A 20,192-nucleotide genomic window follows, 5' to 3' on the forward strand; every position below is an offset into this window, starting at 1 on the left:
GGTTCAAGTGGTAGAGAACCAGCCTAAAGGTTAGCACAAGGGCCTACATTGAAACCCCAGTACTGCCCCACAAAAAGGGGGAAAAAAAGTAGTTTTCCTTTAACGATCACCTACCAGCTTTTTGTTTTTTCTTTAAAAAAACAAAAACAAAAAACCATGTCGGGGCATTCTGATTCCTAAAGGAATGTGCGGAGGAGTTAAGAGTTGCACAAGAGAGACTTGAGGCTGCCAAATGGCGAAATGGCGTGCAAAGCATAGAGGAGTTTTGTAAAGCATTAATGGCCCTTTTCTACCATCAAGGAAGTAATGAAAAACACCGCCTACTGATAAATACCACAGAGCCCACTTCCTCTAGGCTGCCTGTATGGAGAGTGAAGTCTGATTGCTTCAAGTCTGATTGCTTTATTTTGCCTCAGAAAAACTCACCACCTAATCAATCATTCGATCATTCGCGACTGTCTTTTACAAGACAGAGTCTGAAGAGATTACCACATTTTTTTCTTCTGTATTCTCATGTGGGCCTAGCTGGCGTGTGCTATTTTTTTTTCCTTCATGTTCCCCAGAAAAAAATGAACTATGCAACTTCATAATAACAGAAAACCTATCATTTAACACCATGTTAAACGAGGGTGTGACTTCTGCCACCGCCCATGCGTGCTGAATGCATTGCATTTAACCCCCACCCAACTTCATTTTTTTAAATCCTTCTTGTTTTAGCTTAAAATAAAACCCACCCAGATGACACGAGGTCACGACAAGTTCACAAATGCTGTTGTCTCCCCTTCAAATGCATTTATTTTTATGTATTTCTTTGCCGCCAATCCTGGGTCTTGAACTCGGGGCCTGGACGCTGTCCCGGAACCTCTTTGTGCTCAAGGCTAGGGCTCAACAGCTCTGCTTCCAGCTTTTCTGTTTGTTTTTCCTGAATAGTTTATTGGAGATCAGAATCTTAGGAGCTTCCCTGCCTGGGGTTGGCTTTGAACTAAGATCTTCAGCTCTCAGCCTCCGGTGTTGCCAGGAGGAATTATAAGTCATAAAGCACTGGTGCCTGGCGTGAGTCCCCTTTTATTACCAAAGCAAATCATTAGAACACTTTTTAATCTCTGGAGTTAGCATTTAATCGGTTGATCAACAATATACTTAAATAATAATAATAATAACTGTAATAGCAGCAGAGAGTAATAGTGACATGGCATTATTGTTTTCTTATTCTTTTCTTTCATCCACTCCCGGGTCTTGAACTCAGGACCTGGGCATTGTCCCCGAGCTTCTTTTGCTCAAGGCTAGCACTCTACCACTGGAGCCACAGCGCCACTTCAGGCCTTTTCTGTGTATGTGGTACCCAGGAATCGAACCCAGGGCTTCCTGCATGCTAGGCAAGCGCTCTACACCTAGGCCATATTCCCGGCCCGACAGTACTGTTAAAATCTAAAATAGTAGCATTACTGCTTCTATTCGAAGACCTCAGGTTTGGATCTAGCCAGATGTTACTAAACATCTCTTCTTGGTACTGCACGACGCCTGAAGCAGATGGTTAAAAAATAACATCAGAGACTCATATCTACATTTTTCCCCCCTGTGTATGTGGTACCGAGAAATCGAACCCAGGTCTTTGTGCATGCTTGACAAACACTCTACCACTAGGCCAAACTCCCACCCCTAGATATCCATATTTTACTTAAATGTAGATTTTCACTGGGGAAATTAGTCAAGGAAAAAGCTAAGCTCCCCCACCCCTACCTACCTCCCCCCCTAACCTGGAACTGGGTCCTCCCAAATCCCCAGAAATACTATTTCACCTCTGTAGATTGAGCATGAACAGATTCAGGCATTCATGGTGGATTCAAACTCCAGAAGGCCCTGCCCGGCAAATGGAGCTAAGGAAAGACACCAAGACAGTCCTCTCATTCCTTGTGGCGTCTCACCACGTCGGTGACCTCCCTGATGGCCAGGTGGTATTTTTCCGAGGCCGATCTGAACTCCACCAGGTGGGCCTCGTAACTGTGGATGGCGGCCTGGAGCTGGCTTCTCTCCACCGCTCCCAGGATGGCATGGCAGACCAGCTCCATCCCCAACCCCAGGACGGCCACCCCGATGCTGCCCAGGAGAGAGGCACCAATGTGACCCAACACAGTCACCAGCTGGTGAAGAAGGCCTGTGGTGGGGCTGGAGCCCACCAGTCTCACGGCCACGGCGCTGGCCACGGCCGTGGCCTCGCCCAGGATGGCCGAGATGACCTTCTGCACGATGGCGACCTTCTCCGTCTCCTTCTCCTTCACGTCCCGCAGCCTCCTGTACAGAGTGGGCTCCAGCCGGCTCTTCAGGGCCTCGTCCACCTTCTGCAGCTCCTTCTGGATTTCTCGCACGGCTCGGATGATGGTGTCGCAGTTTTCCCGGATGGTCCCGTCTCTTTTCATCTCGACGAGGTCCAGCCTGCACCCCAAGTGCTCGTTCAGGACCCCGGTCAGTTCGTTGGTGGCCTGGACGCTGTCCAGCAGGCAGCCAAGAAGCTGCTGATGCAGACGGCCCACTTCTTGTCGCCTCCTGGGGTTTTCTGGGTACAGGAAGTCACTCTGTGCCATGTGGCCAGCACGAGCTCTGAAAAAGAGGACAGGACACCTCCGTGACAAAGTCCCCAACAAGCCAGGGCTCTGGTGGCTCTGGCCTGCTGAGATCTGAGGATCACAGGTTCAAAGCCAGCCGGGGACAAGAAAGTCTGTGAGACTCCGATCTCCAGTGAACCAGCAGAAAACCAGACGTGGAGCTGTGGTTCACGTGGTAGAGCGCTAACCTTGACCTGAAGAACTCAGGGACAGTGCCCAGGCCCTGAGTTCAAGACCCAGGACCAGGAAAAAAAAAAAGTTCTCAACAGTGTCTGCGCTGTGTGTCATCTCACTGGGAATATTATTGATGGGTAAGCCAGCTGCAATGGGCTGTGAGAAAGATTTCTCAATAAACAAAGTATTGATAAGCAATTAGCTTAAAAAAAAATGAAACCTGGAGTCAATCTGTAAAAGACGTGGATGACAGAATATAACCCGCGGATTCAACTCAAGACATCGGATTGTTTCGTGGGGTGGGGGTGGAAATTCCGCCCCCCCTCACCATTGTGGGATTTGAACCCAGGGCTTCACTCTTACACTTGACCACTTGAGATTGGCCCTTAGCCCTGTTTTTCTTTTTGCTGGTGTGTGTGTGTGTGTGTGTGTGTGTGTGTGTGTGCACGTGCTCACGTGCAAATCTGTTCTTGCACAGAACTTTGACCTCAGAGCCTGGACCCTGTCCCTAACCTTCCTGTTTTCTGCTCTCCTGGTGGTTCATTGGAGATAAAAGTCTCATAGACTTTGGTGCCCAGGGCTGGCTTTGAACCGTGATCCTCAGATCTCAGCCTCCTGCGGACGGAGCTGGGCTGACAGGCGGGATCCACAGGTGCCCAGAAGTGGTGGGAAACTCACAATGGCAGAACGCGTCATCGTTAATCAAGCATCTGTTTTCATGAGTAAACAAACCCAGAAGCCTTGTGAATTTTCCGACAGAGCACACCCCAGTTCGAAGAGGGGGAGTTGCCCCAGTTCGGGGAGGGGGTGCAAGAAATTTAGCCCTGAGACCAATCCACCTTGTGTGCGTCACAAACAAGTGACAACGTGGCACTGCCTGGCCAATCTAGATTTCCACACAGGCCTGGGAGAATGGGGGGTGGAGAGGGGCGGGAGGGGAGGGGAGGGTCACCGTCCACCCCTGCCCAGAGCCCAGGCTGGTCTGCTCTGGAAGGGGCGACGTGAGGATGCTGTCGCTGAAATGGTTGCGAGGTGTGCAGTCCTTAAGTAAGTTTTAAAAAGTCACAGCGCGCTGGGATAAACGGTACATTTTCTGTAGACATTCGTACCCGGGGCGGAGGCTGGCAGGGAGAAACTCAAAGGCTCAGGGCCTCTGGGCCCAGAAAACCACGCCAACCCCCAGGAATGGGAGCTGGAGGGTGGGTTTGGTTTTTTTTTGGGGGGGTCTTTGTTGTTATCTTTGTGTCTTGTGTGTTGGTTTCTCGGTCTTGGGGGGATGAGGGGGGCACAGACATGGAGGACGGAGGTGGACAGAGGCAGCCGTGGTCCTCGCTGAACTCGACGTGGAGCGTGGACTCGACCGCTTATCGGTGGGGACGGGAGGGGAAAATGGGGAGAGAGCGAGGGAAGGGGGGGACGCTGTCCTCAAAGAAGAAATTTCAATGAAGAAATTTCGGGATAGTTTTGTGAATGACACAAAACTATCTTGACCAGTGTGATAAGAATTTAAAGAGAGCCTGCCTATCTATCCATCCATCTATCCATCCATCCATCCACCTACATGTCTATCTATCTATCTATCTATCTATCTATCTATCCATCCATCCATCTATCTATCCAGCTATCTATCTATCTATCCATCTATCTATCCACCTACATATCTATCTATCTATCTATCTATCTATCTATCTATCTATCTATCTATCCATCCATCTATCCACCTACATATCTACCTATCTATCTATCTATCCATCCATCCATCCATCTATCTATCCAGCTATCTATCTATCTATCCATCCATCTATCCACCTACATATCTATCTATCTATCTATCTATCTATCTATCTATCTATCTATCCATCCATCCATCTATCTATCCAGCTATCTATCTATCTATCCATCCATCTATCCACCTACATATCTATCTATCTATCTATCTATCTATCTATCTATCTATCTATCTATCTATCTATCTATCTATCTATCTACCTATCCATCCATCCATCTATCCATCTATCTATCCTATTTGTCTATTTTTTGGCAGTCCTGGGACTTGAACTCAGGGCCTGAGCACTGTCCTTGACCTTTCTCAAGGCTAGAGCTCTACCACCTGAGCCACAGCACCATTTCTGGCTTTTCTGTATACGTGGTACTGAGGAAACGAACCCAGGGCTTCCTGCATGCTAGGCAAGCACTCTACCACTAGGCCACGCTCCCAAGCCCCTGCTTCTCTACTTATATTTAGAAATATAAAGTATATTTATAAGCATAATAGATGATACATATGCATACATATATATCACACTTTATTAATCTAGTATGGTATTTGCTCTGTAATTTTTACTCTAATTATGTTTTACTAGTCGGCGCCTGTCGTGAATTAAGAGATCATTTTGTCACCCAAGACCCCTGGGCTCTTAAATGGGATCTTGTCTAGCAGCCACAGCACAACCACATATCTTTATCTCCAACTGGACGCTCAGTATCCCTTAGTTTACTTCTCGAACGACATCCACCCCCTTCCTGTGACCATGTTGAAGAAGGGGAGAAAAAAAAAAAGAAGCCAGGCCTCACGTGAGGGCCTTAGAGGGGTTCCAGGAGGAAGCCACCGGGAATGTTGCTCTGAGAGGCAACAGAATGCAATTCCCCGGAGGAATTGAAAGTTCGGTAAAAGAAGCAACTCCCAAGTGAGCTTTCTACAACACAGGGGGGAAGGCAACCAGCCGACCCCTAACCCCAGGACACATAGCTACTAGACGTTACAGAAGAGGGGCTGAGAGAAAAAGCACAAGGCCCTGCCTTCAAGTCTCTGTGCCGGAGGCCTGCACACACACACACACACACACACACACACGCAGACACAGACACACACACACACACAGACACACACACACACACACACACACACACACACGAGTTTTACTATCATCATCATCATGATCACTTTTGACATTGCAAATTGCATCCCCAAAGCCATTTACACTGAAAAGCCGGAATAGAGTTTTACAGTTAGATCCTTACCCTGTTGTCCTTCTGAGTTGGGTCTAGCAGAAGAGAGAGCTGTGGAAGCACATTCCCCCCCCCCTCAATCTGGATGTGTCTGGATGCTTCTAGTGGAATGTGATGATGGCAGGCTTTTCCAGTCCCTGCTGAGTCCACGCCTGCTTGGCTGCTTGCATACTCTCTGCCTGCCTGGCTCCTCTGGTGCTCAGAATCCTTTGCTTTTCGCAGAGCAGGACGGATGTGGTTATATGGGCAGTGTCACCGTGTGTTTAAGTCTTCTGTTGGGGGGCCGGGAGCGTGGTCTGATGGTAGAGCATGCCCAAAGACCCGGGTTCGATTCCTCGGCACCACATACAGAGAAAAAGCCAGAGATGGAGCTGTGGCCCAGGTGGTAGAGTACCAGCCTTGAGTAAGAGAAGCTCAAGTTCAACGCCCAGACCCCGAGTTCAAGTCCCAGGACTGGCAATAAAATAAATAAAAATCTTGCTTTTTTTTTTTTTTTGGTCGATCATAGGGCTTGAACTCAGGGCCTGGGCGCTGTCCCTGAGCTTCTGGGCTCAAGACTGGCGCTCTACCACTCGAGCCACAGCGCCATCGTTGAATTCCTCCAGGGTGGAGATGGGGAGAGGGGGAGATGAGGAAGATCCACTTCTGTCCTTCCCACGCCTGGCAGTGGGGACTCCAGTGGGGGGGTGGGGCCCCCTTTAAACATTCCTTTCCACTGCTTCTCCCGGGGAGCTGCAGGATTTCCTTCACACTGAGCTTTGCGAGAGGCCCCACAGGCCCACGAAGCAGGAGAGCCAAGCCAGCAGCGCAGGGGCAGGGGCAGGCTGGCGGCCGGAAGCTGCACAAAACGGGGGCAAGTCACGTGAAACAGTTAAGGACCCATTTAATAATAATTAATAATAATAATAATCATCAACTAGCTCATCTGCCCTTTGATTCGCTACTTAACACGAATAATTCCCGCTGAAGACATGTGAAGTACAAACCTTTGTTCCTTAGGTCATACACTACAATTTGCTAACTCCTTCCCTCCCTCCTTCCCTCCTTCTCTCCCTCCCTCGCTCCCTCCCCCTCTCCCTCCTTCTTTCCATCCCTCCTTCCCTCATTTTCTCCCTCTCTCCCTTTTCCTTTTTTCCCCCTCTCCTTCCCTTCCTCTTACCTTCTCTCCCTCTCTTCTTTCTGGCCTCCTCCTCTCTCCCTCCCTTCTTCCCTCCCTTCTCTTCCTCCCTCTCTCTTTCTTCCTTTCCGCCCTCCTTCCTTGGATTTGCTGTGTGAACCCCACCTTCTCTAGGAAGGGACGAGCTATGGGTCTTCTGGGGTTTCCCCTCGCCTGCCAGCCCCAGCGCAGGGGGGAGCACGGGAATGTGGGGTCCGGGGAGCGGGATTTGGCTGTGGAAATGTTTCCCGTATGCGGAATTCTCCCCATCTTTCTGGGACACCAAAGGCCCTTGTTTGCCACGTCACCTTGTAGCCAGCGGCTGATATGTGAGTCCCCGCGCCTGCTCCCCAAGTTCAGAGGTCACCCCCAGGCCTGTGATTCCGCTCGCACCAGTCCCCTCTCCCAGCCAGGCACCGTGGGGTTATGCCTGGCACCCCAGCTCCTCAGGATGGTGGTTCAAAGCCAGCCCGGGGCAGGCGAGTCCCTGAGACTCGCCCGATGAATCCCTCAAAAGCTGGGCTGGAGGCGTGGCTCAAATGGTAGAGCACCAGCCTTGAGCAAAAGCAGCTCAGGGACAGCGCCGGAGGCCCTGAGTTCAAACCCCAGGACTGACAAAACCAAAAACAACGTTACCTTTCAGCAGCTGGCAGTTGTACGCACTCCGGTTCCCGGCGGACTGCAGGAACCACCGCTCTCCCCGCTGCTGGTGGCTCCTGTTGACAATTTCAAACACCTCGTAGGGAGGGATCAGCACCCGATCCTTGAGCGAGAACTGGTGGACCGGTGTCCCCAAGCAGGTGACCAGGGTAAGCAGCGTGTGGGGGACAGGACCCCGGGCCTCGCCACTTACAGGGGCGGCGGAGAGGAATTGGCCAAATCGGAGGGTGGCCCCGACGTTGGCCTCCAGGACAAAGTCCACGGCATGGTGGGCCCGGTGACACGAGGCGTCCCCGGCCCTCAGCAGCTGCACGGCAGAGGTGAGGTAGAAGTGGAGGAATTTGAAGTGGAAGGAACTCTGGTACTGTCGGGGGGACCCGGCATCCTGGGCCAGGGCCCTGGAGAAATCCGAACGCACCGTGGCATCCGAGGTGTAAAGCCACAGAGCCACGGCGTGCGTGGGGGTCAGGCCACGGGGCAGGGGGCTGGCATGGCTCAGCCAGGTCAGATGGGCTCGCTGCCACAGCCGGGAGTAATTCTTATGAGCCTCCACTTCCTGGGTGAAATAATCGCCCTGAGCTAAGGCCTCCGCCGTGCGCTGGTGGCATCCGTGGTACTGGTCGTCGAAGGAGCCGGGGGCCAAGTCGACGTCGATCGGGCCTGTGATCTACAAGGGATGAAAGAAAGTAACATCGTCGCCACCGGACGGAGAAATAAATCTGGGTCTTCGGCGTGTGTGCGTGTGTGGCCTAGGACTTGAACTCAGGGCCTAGGCGCTGTCCCTAAGCTTTACTCAAGGCTGGAGCTCTACCACTTGAGCCACAGCACCACTTCCAGCCTTTTCTATATATGTGGTACCGAGGAATCGAACCCGGGTCTTCCTGCATGCTAGGCAAGCACTTTAACCACTAGGCCAAACTCCCAGCCCCGAGTCTGTGAGACTCTGATCTCCAGTGAACCACCAGAAAACCAGACGTGGAGCTGTGGTTCAAATGGTAGAGCGCCAGCCTGGAGGGAAAGAAGCTCAGGAACAGCGCCCAGGCCCTGAGTTCAAGACCCAGGACTGGCGCTCTCTCTCTCTCTCTCTCTCTCTCTCTCTCTCTCTCTCTCTCTCTCTCTCTCTCTCTCTCTCTCTCTCTCTCTCTCTCTCTCAGAGACCCACTCCTCCAGAAGCTCCTACCTCAGTGCTCCCGGCTGGGATCAGGAGCAGCAGCAGGAGGGGGAGGGGCAGGTGCCTTGTCTGCATCTTGCTGTCCCCAGCTCTCCTGCACCCTGGCAGCTTCATCTTGAAGAGACGTCTCCGCTTCTCTGGGGAAAGGAAATCTTCTTCTCCCTGCCTTGCCCGGGGCAGGGTGTGGACTGTGGACTGAGCAGCCACGAGGAAAGGACGAATCTCCAGAGTGATTTCCTCCCCCGCCTCCCCGTTGAATCTTCATTTATATTTTTCTATGGAAAAACAATCCCTTATCTGGTCGGCGTTGGGTGTGGAAAATGCCAGAGGCCTCGCCAAGGGGCAGGACGCGAAGTTCAGACCTGGCTTTGCCAGGAAGGCAGACTCAGATGCCGTGCTGAGCCCCCCCCCCCCCGGGCCTTATCTGTGTCCCCAGGCGTCCAGCTCCGCTAATCGTCAGAGCGGGCACTGCCACCTTAGTGCCTGGCACAGACACCCGGCCAGGACAGCTGCTTCCACCAGACACACGCCCTGGTGTTATTATTACGAGAAAAGTGTGTGTGTGAATCCTGGAGCTGATGGCTCACGCCTGAAACCCCAGCCACTCAGGAGGCTGGGATCTGAGGATCACAAGTTCAACGCCAGCCGGGGCAGGAAAGTCCAGGAGACTCTGATCTCCAGTGAACCATTAGAAAATGGAGCCATGGTTCAAGTGGTAGAGCGCCAGTCTTGAGCAAAAGAGCCCAGGGACAGCGCCCAGGCCCCGAGTTCAAACCCCAGGACTAAGAAAAACCAGAAAAAAAAGGGGGGCCGTTAATTAGCCATGTTACTGGTCTTCATTAGCCTTATCTGTAAGTCTCAGTGTCCCAGCCTAACCCACCATTTCTAGAGGAAGTCCACTAGAGAGCAGCAGAGACAGTGAAGAGGAGACTGGAGAGGGGGGGAGAGGGGAGAGAGACAGGTAGAAAGAGACCGGCAGAGGCAGAGAGAAACACAGAGAGAGAGAGAGGGAGACAGAGACAGACAGACAGACAGACAGACAGACAGACAGAGAGGGTGACAGAGGCACAGAGAAGGAGAGGAAGGAAGATCGAATGGAGAAAAAGGAAGGGTGGAAAGAGAGGGGGGGAGAGAGGGAGGGAGGGAGGGGGAAAGAGGGGGGGGAAGTGTCACTAAACACGGGGTAAGGGCTGAGAATGCCTGGTGAGTGTGTGTGTGCGCGCGCGCGCGTGTATGTGTGCGTGTGTGTGTGTGTGTGTGTGTGTGCGTGTGTGTGTGCACTTTCCTGGATTAATCTGGTAAAAAGCTCATTTTCTGCCCCCATGACTAAGTCTGGCGACTCCAATCCAGGTCCCCGGGTGACAGTTCAACTCGGGGTAATGCCCTCGAGGGTCTCAGTCCTTCCGGACACGGCCTGCGTGGTCTCACGTGTGGTGGGGAGGGGGAGCCGGCCTGAGGACCCTGTCCCCATCCCACCATCCTGGCCCTCACGCATCCCTCAGCCTCTTAGACCACTTGAGTAACACCGGGCCAGGCCTCTGCCTGCCTGGACCCTTTAGGTGGGAGAGAGGGGAGGGCAGGGGAGGGCAGGGGAGGGCAGGGCAGGGGAGGGGAGGGGAGAAGAGATCCCCACTCTGTGGCATTTTTGTCGTTGTTCAAGGCCGGGGTTCGACCATCTGAACCACGTCTCCACGTCAGCCTTTCTTTGGCTGGTTGAGTAAGTCGAGATAAGAACCCGCCCCCCCCCCCGCCCCGTTCTGGCTGGCGTTGAATCGTGATTCTTCATTTCTCAGCTCCCGAGTAGCCGGGATTACAGGTTTAAGTACCAACGTTTGACTCATTACTCTTCTTATTCTTATTATCATTTGATTATGATGGTTTTCTTACGGAGGAACATCAAGTGAATTTTGCACAGAGGCGCTTTGCACGCTCAATGCAGACTCTGTCTTGTAAGCTGTAAACATGGGAATCCAAAGACATCAGGGAAGAGACGAGATTACTGGGTGAGGGCTGCAGCGAGTATTCTAGCTGGAGCACTTTTTTTTTTCCTGAGTCGGGGTGCGGTTTCATGGCTTCATCAGTCCTGTGTGTTTTTCCCCTGACGATGATGATGATTATTTTTAAAAATGTCTTTGAAGGCTGTTTCAGATCAGGTCTTGGGGCAAAATACTTGCTGTCAAGGAAAACATAAATTTCCAGCCACGGTTCCTGAAACCACGCGGCTCAGGGGCCCCTACTGGGCTGGGGAGAGGGCAAAGTTCAGACGGGAAAGTCCTTCAAATGACCTTCATGTGAGCAGAGGGGGGTGCATGAGACTGAATGGAAATGGTACCCCAAGAGCCGACCACTTCCTCCCTCCTCCCTCCCTACCTCCCTCCTTCCTTCCTTCCTTCCCTCCTCTTCTCTCTCCTTCCCCCTTCCCTCTTTCCCTCCTTCCCTCCCTCTACCCCTTGAGCCACAGCTCCACGTCTGGTTTTCTGGTGGTTCACTGGAGATCAGAGTCTCCTGGACTTTCCTGCCCAGGCTGGCTTTGAACCTGGGATCCTCACATCTCAGCCTCCTGAGAGGCTGAGACGACAGGTGTGAGCCTTGCCCCCCCCCACTTCCTCCTGCTGAGCTGCTGAGTTGGAGGCCCGGGTGGAGCAGGCTGGGGTGAAGGGCTGGGCACCTGGGCTCCTCCTGCTGAGCTGCTCTTCTCCCAGGAACCACAGGCTCTGGACGCTGTTCAGAAGCCGGGTGGAGGTGGTCCTCTCCCAGCCCTGCGGCTGTTTGCACTGGCACCACCGAGAGGGCCTTTTGCCCATGGGTTGAGATGTACGAGTCCCCTGCGGCTGGGTCTGTGCTGTCCTGGAGGCCTGGGAGACCTAGACAGGCAGGGACCCGGCTGGAGGAAGGGCGGCCTGTCTGGAGCTGGCCGGTGTCAGGTGCCGGGAATGTCCGGCCCCTCCTTCTGTAGCTTCTGCAAGGGAGCCGGCTTGGCTTTTCAAAGGAAGGGAATGAAGGGTGCGGGAGGTGAGGGCCAGCGGGCCCAGGCAGGCCCGGACTTGACCGCCGCTGGCAGCCGGTACCACCACAGCCCGGCGCCTGTTTCTGTTTGGCATGGGGGGGAGGGTGGTTCTTGTTCATCTTCCAGGTCACTGAGTGCAACAGGGGGGCTGGGGTGTGTGTGTGTGTGCATATGTGCGTGTGCGTGCAAGTGTGTGCGCACGCGTGTGTGTGCATGTGTGTATGCGCGCGCACGTGTCTGTGCATGTGTGTGTATGTCTGTGTGCGTGTGTGTGCATATGTGTGCATGTGTGTGTGCGTGCATGTGTGTGTGCGTGCATGTGTGCACACGTGTGTGTGTATGTGTGTGCACGTGTGTGTGTGTAAATAACGTGTCAGGCACGGGTTTACTTTTCCTTCTTGAATTTTGTCTGATGGTTCTGGTTTGTTGCAGCTGGAGGCTGAGGGATGGTGGGGAACACGTCTCTCTCTCTCTAGGACTGCTGAGAGTCATCTGTCCGTCTGTCTATCTTCTATGTTTATCATCTACATATCTTTCTGCCTGCCTGCCTATCTGTCTATCTGTCTGTCTGTCCTTCTATCTATCTATCTATCTATCTATCTATCTATCTATCCATCCATCCATCCATCCATCCATCCATCCATCCATCCATCCATCCATCTATCTATCTATCTATCTATCTATCTATCTATCTATCTATCTATCTTCCATGTCTATCATCTACACATCCGTCTGTCTGCCTGCTTGTCTGTCTATCTACCTATCCATCTATCGGCCTACCTATCCTTTCTCTCTCCACACACACAAACGCACGCACACGCACCCCCCCCCCACCCCTCTTTCCCTGTCTTCTCTATGTAAACACAGAGGGGTGTCTCAAGGTGGCTGACAGAGTTTGTCCTCAGGGCACAGAACAGCCTGGAGGAAGATGGCTGGTGGGAAAATGACTCCAGGCACTCCGGATCCCCATCCATTCTACTTTTTTGGGGGTTCCCAGTTCCGCCTCGTGCTTGCAGGGGTTGCACACGCCCACCCTCTCCTGCATCCACGCCGCTGTGCGGCTCTCTTTCCACCTCTGGTGCCCTGTGGTCCCTTCCCCAACCCGGCTCTCCACCGGAGTCAGGAAAGAACGAGCGCCTCGTTCCCAGCTTTACAATGTCCTTTTGAGTGTGCACTCGTGTGCGGGGCCAAACTCCCTCACAGGAACGAGGCAGAGGCAACGTTCAGGATGTTCTTGGAATAGTTTTAGTAGACACGACCATAATCCCTGAGGAGCCTTTCCAAGCCTCCCTGTAAAGAAGAAGGTTTGAAAACGCCTCTCGACGGGTAGGTGGATTCGTTTCCTATTTTGTTTGTGCAAGGAGGGGACCTTCTGAAGCTTGGGCGCTGCAGGCAGAGACACAGAAGCCTGCCTTGTGCTGGCCTAAAGGAAGGAATCGCAGGCCATAAAAACCTCCTGCGCGAACGCAGCGAGCCAAGAGCACATTTCTTGAACAGTCATTTTTCAAAGCTGGACCTCATGTTTTAACAACCCCAGATGACTCTGATTTCTGGCTCTCTTGGTTGCTGGTTTGCTTTTCAGTGCCCAGATTCAGAGAGAGAGGGGGGGGGAGGGGGAGGATTTCTCCCAGCCCAGCCCATCCCTCAGGCAGGTCAGGCAGTTCGTTTCTCAGAAGGCACAAAACCCATGGATCTTACAATGTATTCTCTGTGTCTATGTGAGGGGCCTCTGCTTCCGTATCAGAAGCACTGGGTCCAGGTCAATCCTGGGATGAATTTGAGACCATCAACTGCGTCTCACTCAAAACCATGCAAAGCCACTGGGTGGCGTGCTGGCCCCGCCCGTCACCCCGGCTCCTCAGGAGGCTGAGATCTGAGGATGGAGGTTCAAATCCAGCCCGGGCAGGAAAGTCCAGGAGACTCTGATCTCCAGTGAACCACCAGAAAACCAGACGTGGAGCTGTGGTTCAAGGGGTAGAGCTCCAGCCTTGAATGGAAGAGCTCAGGGACAGCGCCCAGGCCCTGAGTTCAAGACCCAGGACTGGCCAAAGAGGGTGGCGGGGGGGGGGGGGTGGGGAGGAGGGAGGGAAGAAAGAGAGAGATGTTCACATTTAATGCAATCAGAGACCAGAGATGTACAGTAAAGCTCAAATTAAAAGAAAGATAAGCCAAAGCCGGTAATAATAATAATAATAATAATAATAATAATAATAATAATGATGATGATGATGAAAAGAAGTCTTAGAAGAAGGTAGAGAAAAAAGACCTGCAGAGTTAGAGGAGCAAAGATAAGAAATGAGAACAGATGTTTACTTCAGAAACGACGGGGCCTAGCGGACAGTGGAGAAAACCTGTGAGAAATGAGATTGACCACGCCAGCTGGCTGGGAGGCAGTGAAAACGACTTCTGCTTCAAACACGAGGATGAGTTTACACAATGAAGAAGCCAGTACATGCTCAGGATCAGGAAAGCTCTTCGTGTGTGTGTGTGTGTGCCTGTGTACATTTGAGAGGCAGTTAATTCTTTTACAAAAAGGAAGAAGATGGAATTAACAAAGTAAAGAAGCCGCCGGTAGGTTTTCACTACATGAAATCGTCTCTATTTTGTTTTTTTCCAATCCTGGCCTTGAGCTCAGGGCCTGAGCACTGTCCTTGGACTTTCTCGAGGCTAGAGCTCTACCACTTGAGCCTCAGCACCACTTCCGGCTTTTTCTAAGTACGTGGTACCAAGGAATCGAACCCGGGTCTTCGTGCATGCTAGGCAAGCACTCTACCACACAGCCTGGCTTTGAATTACACTGTGAGAGACTTTAAGATTTTTTTGGGGGGGGGGCGGTGGAGCACAGAAGGGAGATGGACCCAAAAAGGAAACCTCATGCGTTCATGCATGGAACAACGAAGAGTAGTAGAAATGTGAACTGAATACAGGCATGCCATATTTTTCTTCCATTTCCTATTTTTTTTAAAAAATAACTTTATTATTATTGTTAAGATGTTATACACAGGGTTACCCTGTATATTTATTTTTTTCCTCTACTAAAAACAACAACGTCCATTAGCTACACAGATTAGTGGTGGGATTTTTTTCCCCTCTAGTCCTGAGGCTTGAACTCAGGTTTCACTGGGGGTTCTCAGGCTGTTTTCATGGAGAATGCTTCACATCTTAAAATCCTGCCAGGCGATTCTTCCCTTATTCTCTAACCCTAAAGGAAGCACCTTCCCCATCCCTGTCCTTCAGCTTCTTTTCAGCGAGAGACACAGGAGTCGCAGGCTCTCTTCTTCTAGAGCTGGTTTGGGGGCCTTGATTGCATCATCGCACCATTTCCCCCCAGAAGAAATGAGGGGGAAAAAGAAATGTTTATTTACAACTGGCAGTATCAAACCAGACGTTTATTATATCATGATCGCACACGTCCACGACCTGTGACTCCCTTACTTTTCAAATATGGGGGTGAGAGGAGGGGGGGAGCAAAGATAGGGGGGCCTGCCAAGCAGGAGACGGGCCCAAGAATCAAGAATCAAGCATCCGAAGGGGTCTGTGTGCTTCCTCGAGCTACTGCGGGGTGGGTGGGTTCGAAACCAGGCTCTCTTTCTTCCTCCTCCACTCACTTGGCCCCTCTGCGCTTCCTGAAGTAGCGGTTGTAGGCAGCGTTGTAGCCGTACACCATGGCGTAGCGCTCGCAGAGTTTGTAGTCGTCGCAGGCTTCTCGGTTGATCTCGTAGGGCGGCTTGTTTCGCTCCCGGATCCTAGGAACACGACAAGCCAGGATGGAGACAAAACTCACCTCTCGGCAGGTGTTGGTCTCCACCGACAGAGGAGGGACAGGGGAGGGAAGGCAGAAGAGATGTTAGTGTTTGTCGTTTGGAAGAAAGCAGAGTATTTCTTCCTGCTTGTCCCTCTCCTTTCTGTGGCTTCTGTGTTGGTTGGTGATGGGGTTTGAACTCAGGGCCTGGGTGCTGTCCCTGAGCTTCTTTCCCTCCAGGCTGGAGCTCTACCACTTGAACCACAGCTCCACGTCTGGTTTTCTGGTGGTTCATTGGAGATCAGAGTCTCCTGGACTTTCCTGCCCGGGCTGGCTTTGAACCCTGATCCTCAGATCTCAGCCTCCCGAGGAGCTGGGAGGACAGACGGGAGCCGCCAGCCTTAGACTTCTGAATATTCTGTTGTCTTTGTACATTGTCTATTTGTGTATTTATCTATGCTGGTTCTGGGGCTTGAACTCAGAACCTAGCATTCTTGTTTAGTTGTTTGCTTGCTTTTTTTTTTTTCTCCTCCTTCAAGGCTGGTGCGTTAGCACTTGAGTCAGGCCTACACGTCTAGCTTTTGTTGCGAACCAGAGATGAATTTCTTGGACATTTTCTTTTTCCTGCCCAGGCAGGCTTCGAACCTGGATCGTCAGAGTCCAGCCTCTTGAACAGTGAGGATGTGAGCCACCAGCACCTGGCCTGTGTGTGTGTGTGTGTGTTTTCCTTACTCCATTCCGGTTGACAGCACCACCCTGGAAGGCTGGACCCCCCCCGCCCCCCGCTCCCCGGGTTCTGGTACCCACCTCTCCTGGGCTTTAGCGTGCCATCTCTGCTGTGGGGAAATAAAAGTGTTTGCGTTCCTCCTGTTGATGAAGGGACCTTCGAGCAGAAAAAGAAACAGAGGGCGTTGTAGAGAAGCGGGGGCCGACAGCGCGTCCAGGGGCCGTGCAGGGAAGCCCACTAAGCCACTCGGCGTCCACCCAGAGTGAGGCAGACATCGGGTGGTCAAGCAGGTGTTCACAGACGCCCCGAGATCCGTCACCCACTGCCGGGTCTCACCCGCTGCTCAACTCCTGCCGTTCTGCCTCTAGTGTGTGGCTTACTCCGGGGCCGTTCTCACTCAGTATGGTATTTTTTATTTTTTTAAGGATATTTGAGGAAGAATGCTCATTGCCAGGCCTTCTAAAATCTAACCTTGTGCCCAAGCAGTTGAAACAGCATGAAAATCATGAACTGCTAAAAAAAAAAATGAGAGCAATACTCTTATCTCCTGTTCCGCTCGGCCACTTTTTCTTTTCTCTGCCAGTCCTGGGTCTTGAACTCAGGGCCTGAGCACTGTCCTTGGGTTTTCTCAAGGCTAAAGCTCTACTACTTGAGCCACAGCACCACTTCTGGCTTTTTTCTATGTATGTGGTACTGGGAATCGAACCCAGGGCTTTGTGCATGCTAGACAAGCACCAGGCCACATACCCAGTCTCCACTCAGTCGCTTTCCCATGCAGAAATTTAACAACATTGAACTTCGTACAGAAGCCTGTGGTCTCCGGGCTCTGGTCTCACATTCTGGGCTTTGCCACGATTTTGACTCCTTGTTTTACATTTCTGTGGCTGACGTTGCACTGACTTAAAATTTTCCAAATAATAAGTTTTTTATGGCTCTGAAGTAAGTTGCAAACCAATGGGTTTTTCAATGTCATATTATATTTCTCCAAGCTTTAACAATTTGCTCATTTTCTTTGATGATTGTATTTCTTTCTTACAATCGTTGGATTTTTAAAATTGACTTTAATTTTCCACAAGGAGCCCCCCCTCCCTCTTTTTTTAAATAATAACTCCTCCAATTACATGTCTAGCCACTTGGTTTATTTAAAGACGGAAGTGGGGACACGGTAGATTCTGTAATGAAATAAAGAAGTCAAAAATTCACTTACTGAGTTCATGCGACTCCATGCTCTCGTGAGATTCTGGAATTGAAAAAAAAAAAAAACCCAAAGATTCATCATATAGTTATTTATCAGACACTGAAGCAGTCTAAGTATAGGGATGGAAGAAGAAAGTCAAAAAGATGCCGAGAATATACTTAGCAATGTAGTTATTACAAACTCCAGGAATCTAGGATTTGCTGGATCTTTCTCCAGTCTCTGCATTTGCCGTGGTTATGGCTGTTATACTTTGGTTTACTATGCTCCCCCGGGAGATCGCGATTGATTGCAATTTCCCCAGGCTCTGAGACACTAACATGAGCCCTGGCTTCCCTCTGGCTGGCTGGGGGTTGCGGCTGGAGAGGGAGAGCAACAGGAGTGTTCAGAAGGGAAATTCCCCAGGTGGAGAGCTCGGCAGAACCTGGGTGGGATGCTTTTCTGCAGGCCCCTGTTAAATTGCCTGGGTAACATTCCGGCTCAGGAAGGCGCTGTGCCAGTCCCTCGGGTGAGATTTTTTTCCTTGCTGGCTCTGCTGAGTACCAGCAGGGAGGCGGGAGGAGACGCCAGGAGTGCTTTCTGTCACCAAAAGAACTTCGGGGATGAGAAGGCTAAACCTCAAGGCTGTGAATGTAATCGAGGCTTAAGAAACAAACAAACTAAAAATCCAACACACAATCACAATCACAGAAAAGGCAGAACTCAGCTTCCGAAACACCCTCCAACTTTACTTTGAACATAAGAAAGACATATGCCACACTCTCTAGAGAACCAGGAAAACACTTATTTTTGTGGTAGTGTGTGTGTATGTGGGGAGGGACCTGAGTTTTCATTCTAGAATCCCTCAGACATGCAACTTCAGTTTGTAATTCATTTGCTGGGCAGATGCAGAAAATTCATAATAGTTCCTTAAATCCCTTAAATACTTCAGATGCAAACGGATTTCTCAAGCTACATCCTTCAATCGATAGCCTAACCAAACTGTTAATACACATATATATGTAAATATGTACATACACACGTGTGAATGCAAATATATACATTATGTACACAAACATATACGTGTATATAGACACATATATATGTGAATAGATGTGAATGCACACGTAACACGCTTATACACACACATAGATACATAGTTAAAAGAGCTAGATTGCAGAGACTGGCGATTTGATATCTTCTGGAAATTACCAGCTGTCCAGGTATATGGCGATTTCCTTTTCTTCTTCTCCCCCTCTGTGAAGTTGCTTATTAAAAGTATTTGGGGGGGGGATAGCTAGAAGAGTGACAGGCTCGATGGCTCGGCTCTGTATCCCTGGAGACGGGGAAAAATGAGACATCCACCCCTGAGACAGTGGAAGAAGAGGGAAGGCAGGGAGAGGTGGGAGGAAGAGAGAGAGAGAGAGAGAGGAACACAGAGTCTCACCATAGCCCAAAGCCAGCAGGACCAGGGCTGCCAGGAGCGTGAGAAGAACCAGTGTCCTCATCCTTCCCCAGGTCTGTGGCTCTGTCTGCCCCTGCTCCTCGCCTCCTGGATTCCTACAGGCCTGTGGCGGGAGACGCTGGGCCGGGTTTTTATACAGGATGGGAGCAGCTGAAGAGGAGGGGCGGGGTGGGGGGGGGAGGGCCGGCCTTCCACTGGCCTCAGGACCTTTTTTGATTTATTTTCTCCCCTCCCCACGCACGATGTACTTGATATGGGCCTTGGCGGTGAGGAGGGGGGGGGGTGAAAGAGCCACAGTGGACTTCTGCCAGTTCTTTCTCTGATCTACCCTCTGGCTAGCCTTCCCCACGCCCTGGCTGATCTAGCTAGAGCTTCCAGGGGTTTCCAGGGGCGTCCTGATGCTCCCCTGACCCCCACCCCAGCTTCATTTCCTTCCTCAGTGGCTGGGGGACCTCAAGTATCCTCAGTTTGAACCCCACATTCTGGGTCTTTTTTTGGGGGGGGGGGTTACAGAGATCTCATTTCTCCCAGCGTGGAGAAGCTGCCTGAGACAGGAGCGTCTGGGCTGGGGGCTGGAGATGGGCTCCCAGCCCATCATTCATTTACCCTCCCTCCCTCCCTCCCTCCCATGTATTGAGCAACTACTATCTGCCAGTTCCAGCCCAGGTTCACGATGGAGGAGCTGTAAAGGAGTCCCCTCAGCATGGCGTACCCGCTGCGTTCTGAGGGTGCAGGCTTGGAGGCTGCCTCTTCCTGGCTCAGGTTTGGCCTGGGGGGCTGTCCCCATGCACCTCACTGCGCCTGCCCTGAGATGGGCCCAGGGTGGCATGGAGCACAAGCTGAGAGGACCCGCTCTGTAGCGGGGGACAGAAGGAAAAGAGAGGTGGCCGGTGGCTGAGTCCACCATTGGAGGGCTGGGAGCGTGGCCTAGTGGTAGAGTGCTCAGTTAGCATGCACAAAGACCTGGGTTCGAGTCCTCGGTACCACAGGAAAAAAAAAGCCAGACGTGGAGCTGTGGTTCAAGGGGTAGAGCGCCAGCCTGGAGGGAAAGAAGCTCAGGGACAGCGCCCAGGCCCTGAGTTCAAGACCCAGGACTGGCAAAAAAAAAAAAAAAAGTCTTATTTGTTGGAAGGTATGAAGACCACAAACTCCAAACAAACAAATGATTCCTTCTTTGCCACAGCATTTCCGGGACCCGGCAATGACACTGGGACAAGAAGTCGATATATTTTCTGTATCCACCCCCTCCTTTCTCCATCCTTTCTCCCACAAACTGTTTGTGCCGAGGTCTTTGGGCTCTTTGA

The 20,192-nt window shown here is 51.5% G+C and overlaps 3 protein-coding genes across 3 annotated transcripts; all 3 read right to left on the reverse strand.

The window, feature by feature from the left end:
* Positions 1–1,763: 1,763 nt before the first annotated feature.
* Smco3 (single-pass membrane protein with coiled-coil domains 3) lies at positions 1,764–6,515 on the reverse strand. The gene is made up of 2 exons (XM_090324551.1): positions 5,799–6,515; positions 1,764–2,598 (listed from the first exon to the last, which is right to left on the reverse strand). The coding sequence occupies exon 2, from the start codon at positions 2,580–2,582 to the stop codon at positions 1,905–1,907; it is 678 nt and encodes a 225-aa protein (XP_090180677.1). The 5' UTR covers positions 2,583–2,598; positions 5,799–6,515; the 3' UTR covers positions 1,764–1,904.
* Positions 6,516–6,529: 14 nt separating this feature from the next.
* Positions 6,530–11,577, reverse strand: Art4 (ADP-ribosyltransferase 4 (inactive) (Dombrock blood group)). The gene is made up of 4 exons (XM_090324446.1): positions 11,377–11,577; positions 8,783–8,968; positions 7,579–8,269; positions 6,530–6,624 (listed from the first exon to the last, which is right to left on the reverse strand). Exons 1-4 carry the CDS (start codon positions 11,575–11,577, stop codon positions 6,533–6,535), a joined length of 1,170 nt encoding a protein of 389 aa, XP_090180572.1. The 3' UTR covers positions 6,530–6,532.
* Positions 11,578–15,148: 3,571 nt separating this feature from the next.
* Mgp (matrix Gla protein) lies at positions 15,149–19,011 on the reverse strand. Its single transcript, XM_090324554.1, has 4 exons — positions 18,871–19,011; positions 17,457–17,489; positions 16,330–16,405; positions 15,149–15,526 (listed from the first exon to the last, which is right to left on the reverse strand). Exons 1-4 carry the CDS (start codon positions 18,929–18,931, stop codon positions 15,385–15,387), a joined length of 312 nt encoding a protein of 103 aa, XP_090180680.1. The 5' UTR covers positions 18,932–19,011; the 3' UTR covers positions 15,149–15,384.
* Positions 19,012–20,192: the final 1,181 nt, after the last annotated feature.

This window comes from Megascapheus bottae, chromosome 35, assembly GCF_031878675.1.
Source record: "Megascapheus bottae isolate mThoBot1 chromosome 35, mThoBot2.hap1, whole genome shotgun sequence".
NCBI lineage: Eukaryota > Metazoa > Chordata > Mammalia > Rodentia > Geomyidae > Megascapheus > Megascapheus bottae.

What these genes read in the sequence shown, in the direction of transcription:
- Smco3 (XM_090324551.1), bottom strand. Translation starts at nt 2,582, where the DNA reads ATGGCACAGAGTGACTTCCTGTACCCAGAAAACCCCAGGAGGCGACAA.
- Art4 (XM_090324446.1), bottom strand. Translation starts at nt 11,577, where the DNA reads ATGGGCAAAAGGCCCTCTCGGTGGTGCCAGTGCAAACAGCCGCAGGGC. An exon ending in TCCCAGCCGGGAGCACTGAG is followed by an intron (nt 8,270 to 8,782) that starts GTAGGAGCTTCT and finishes CATCCCTTGTAG; the next exon opens with ATCACAGGCCCGATCGACGT. An exon ending in CAACTGCCAGCTGCTGAAAG is followed by an intron (nt 6,625 to 7,578) that starts GTAACGTTGTTT and finishes CGTTTTGTGCAG; the next exon opens with CTTCCGGCCGCCAGCCTGCC.
- Mgp (XM_090324554.1), bottom strand. Translation starts at nt 18,931, where the DNA reads ATGAGGACACTGGTTCTTCTCACGCTCCTGGCAGCCCTGGTCCTGCTG. An exon ending in CCTGCTGGCTTTGGGCTATG is followed by an intron (nt 17,490 to 18,870) that starts GTGAGACTCTGT and finishes TTTCAATTCCAG; the next exon opens with AATCTCACGAGAGCATGGAG. An exon ending in CACGCTAAAGCCCAGGAGAG is followed by an intron (nt 15,527 to 16,329) that starts GTGGGTACCAGA and finishes TCGTGTTCCTAG; the next exon opens with GATCCGGGAGCGAAACAAGC.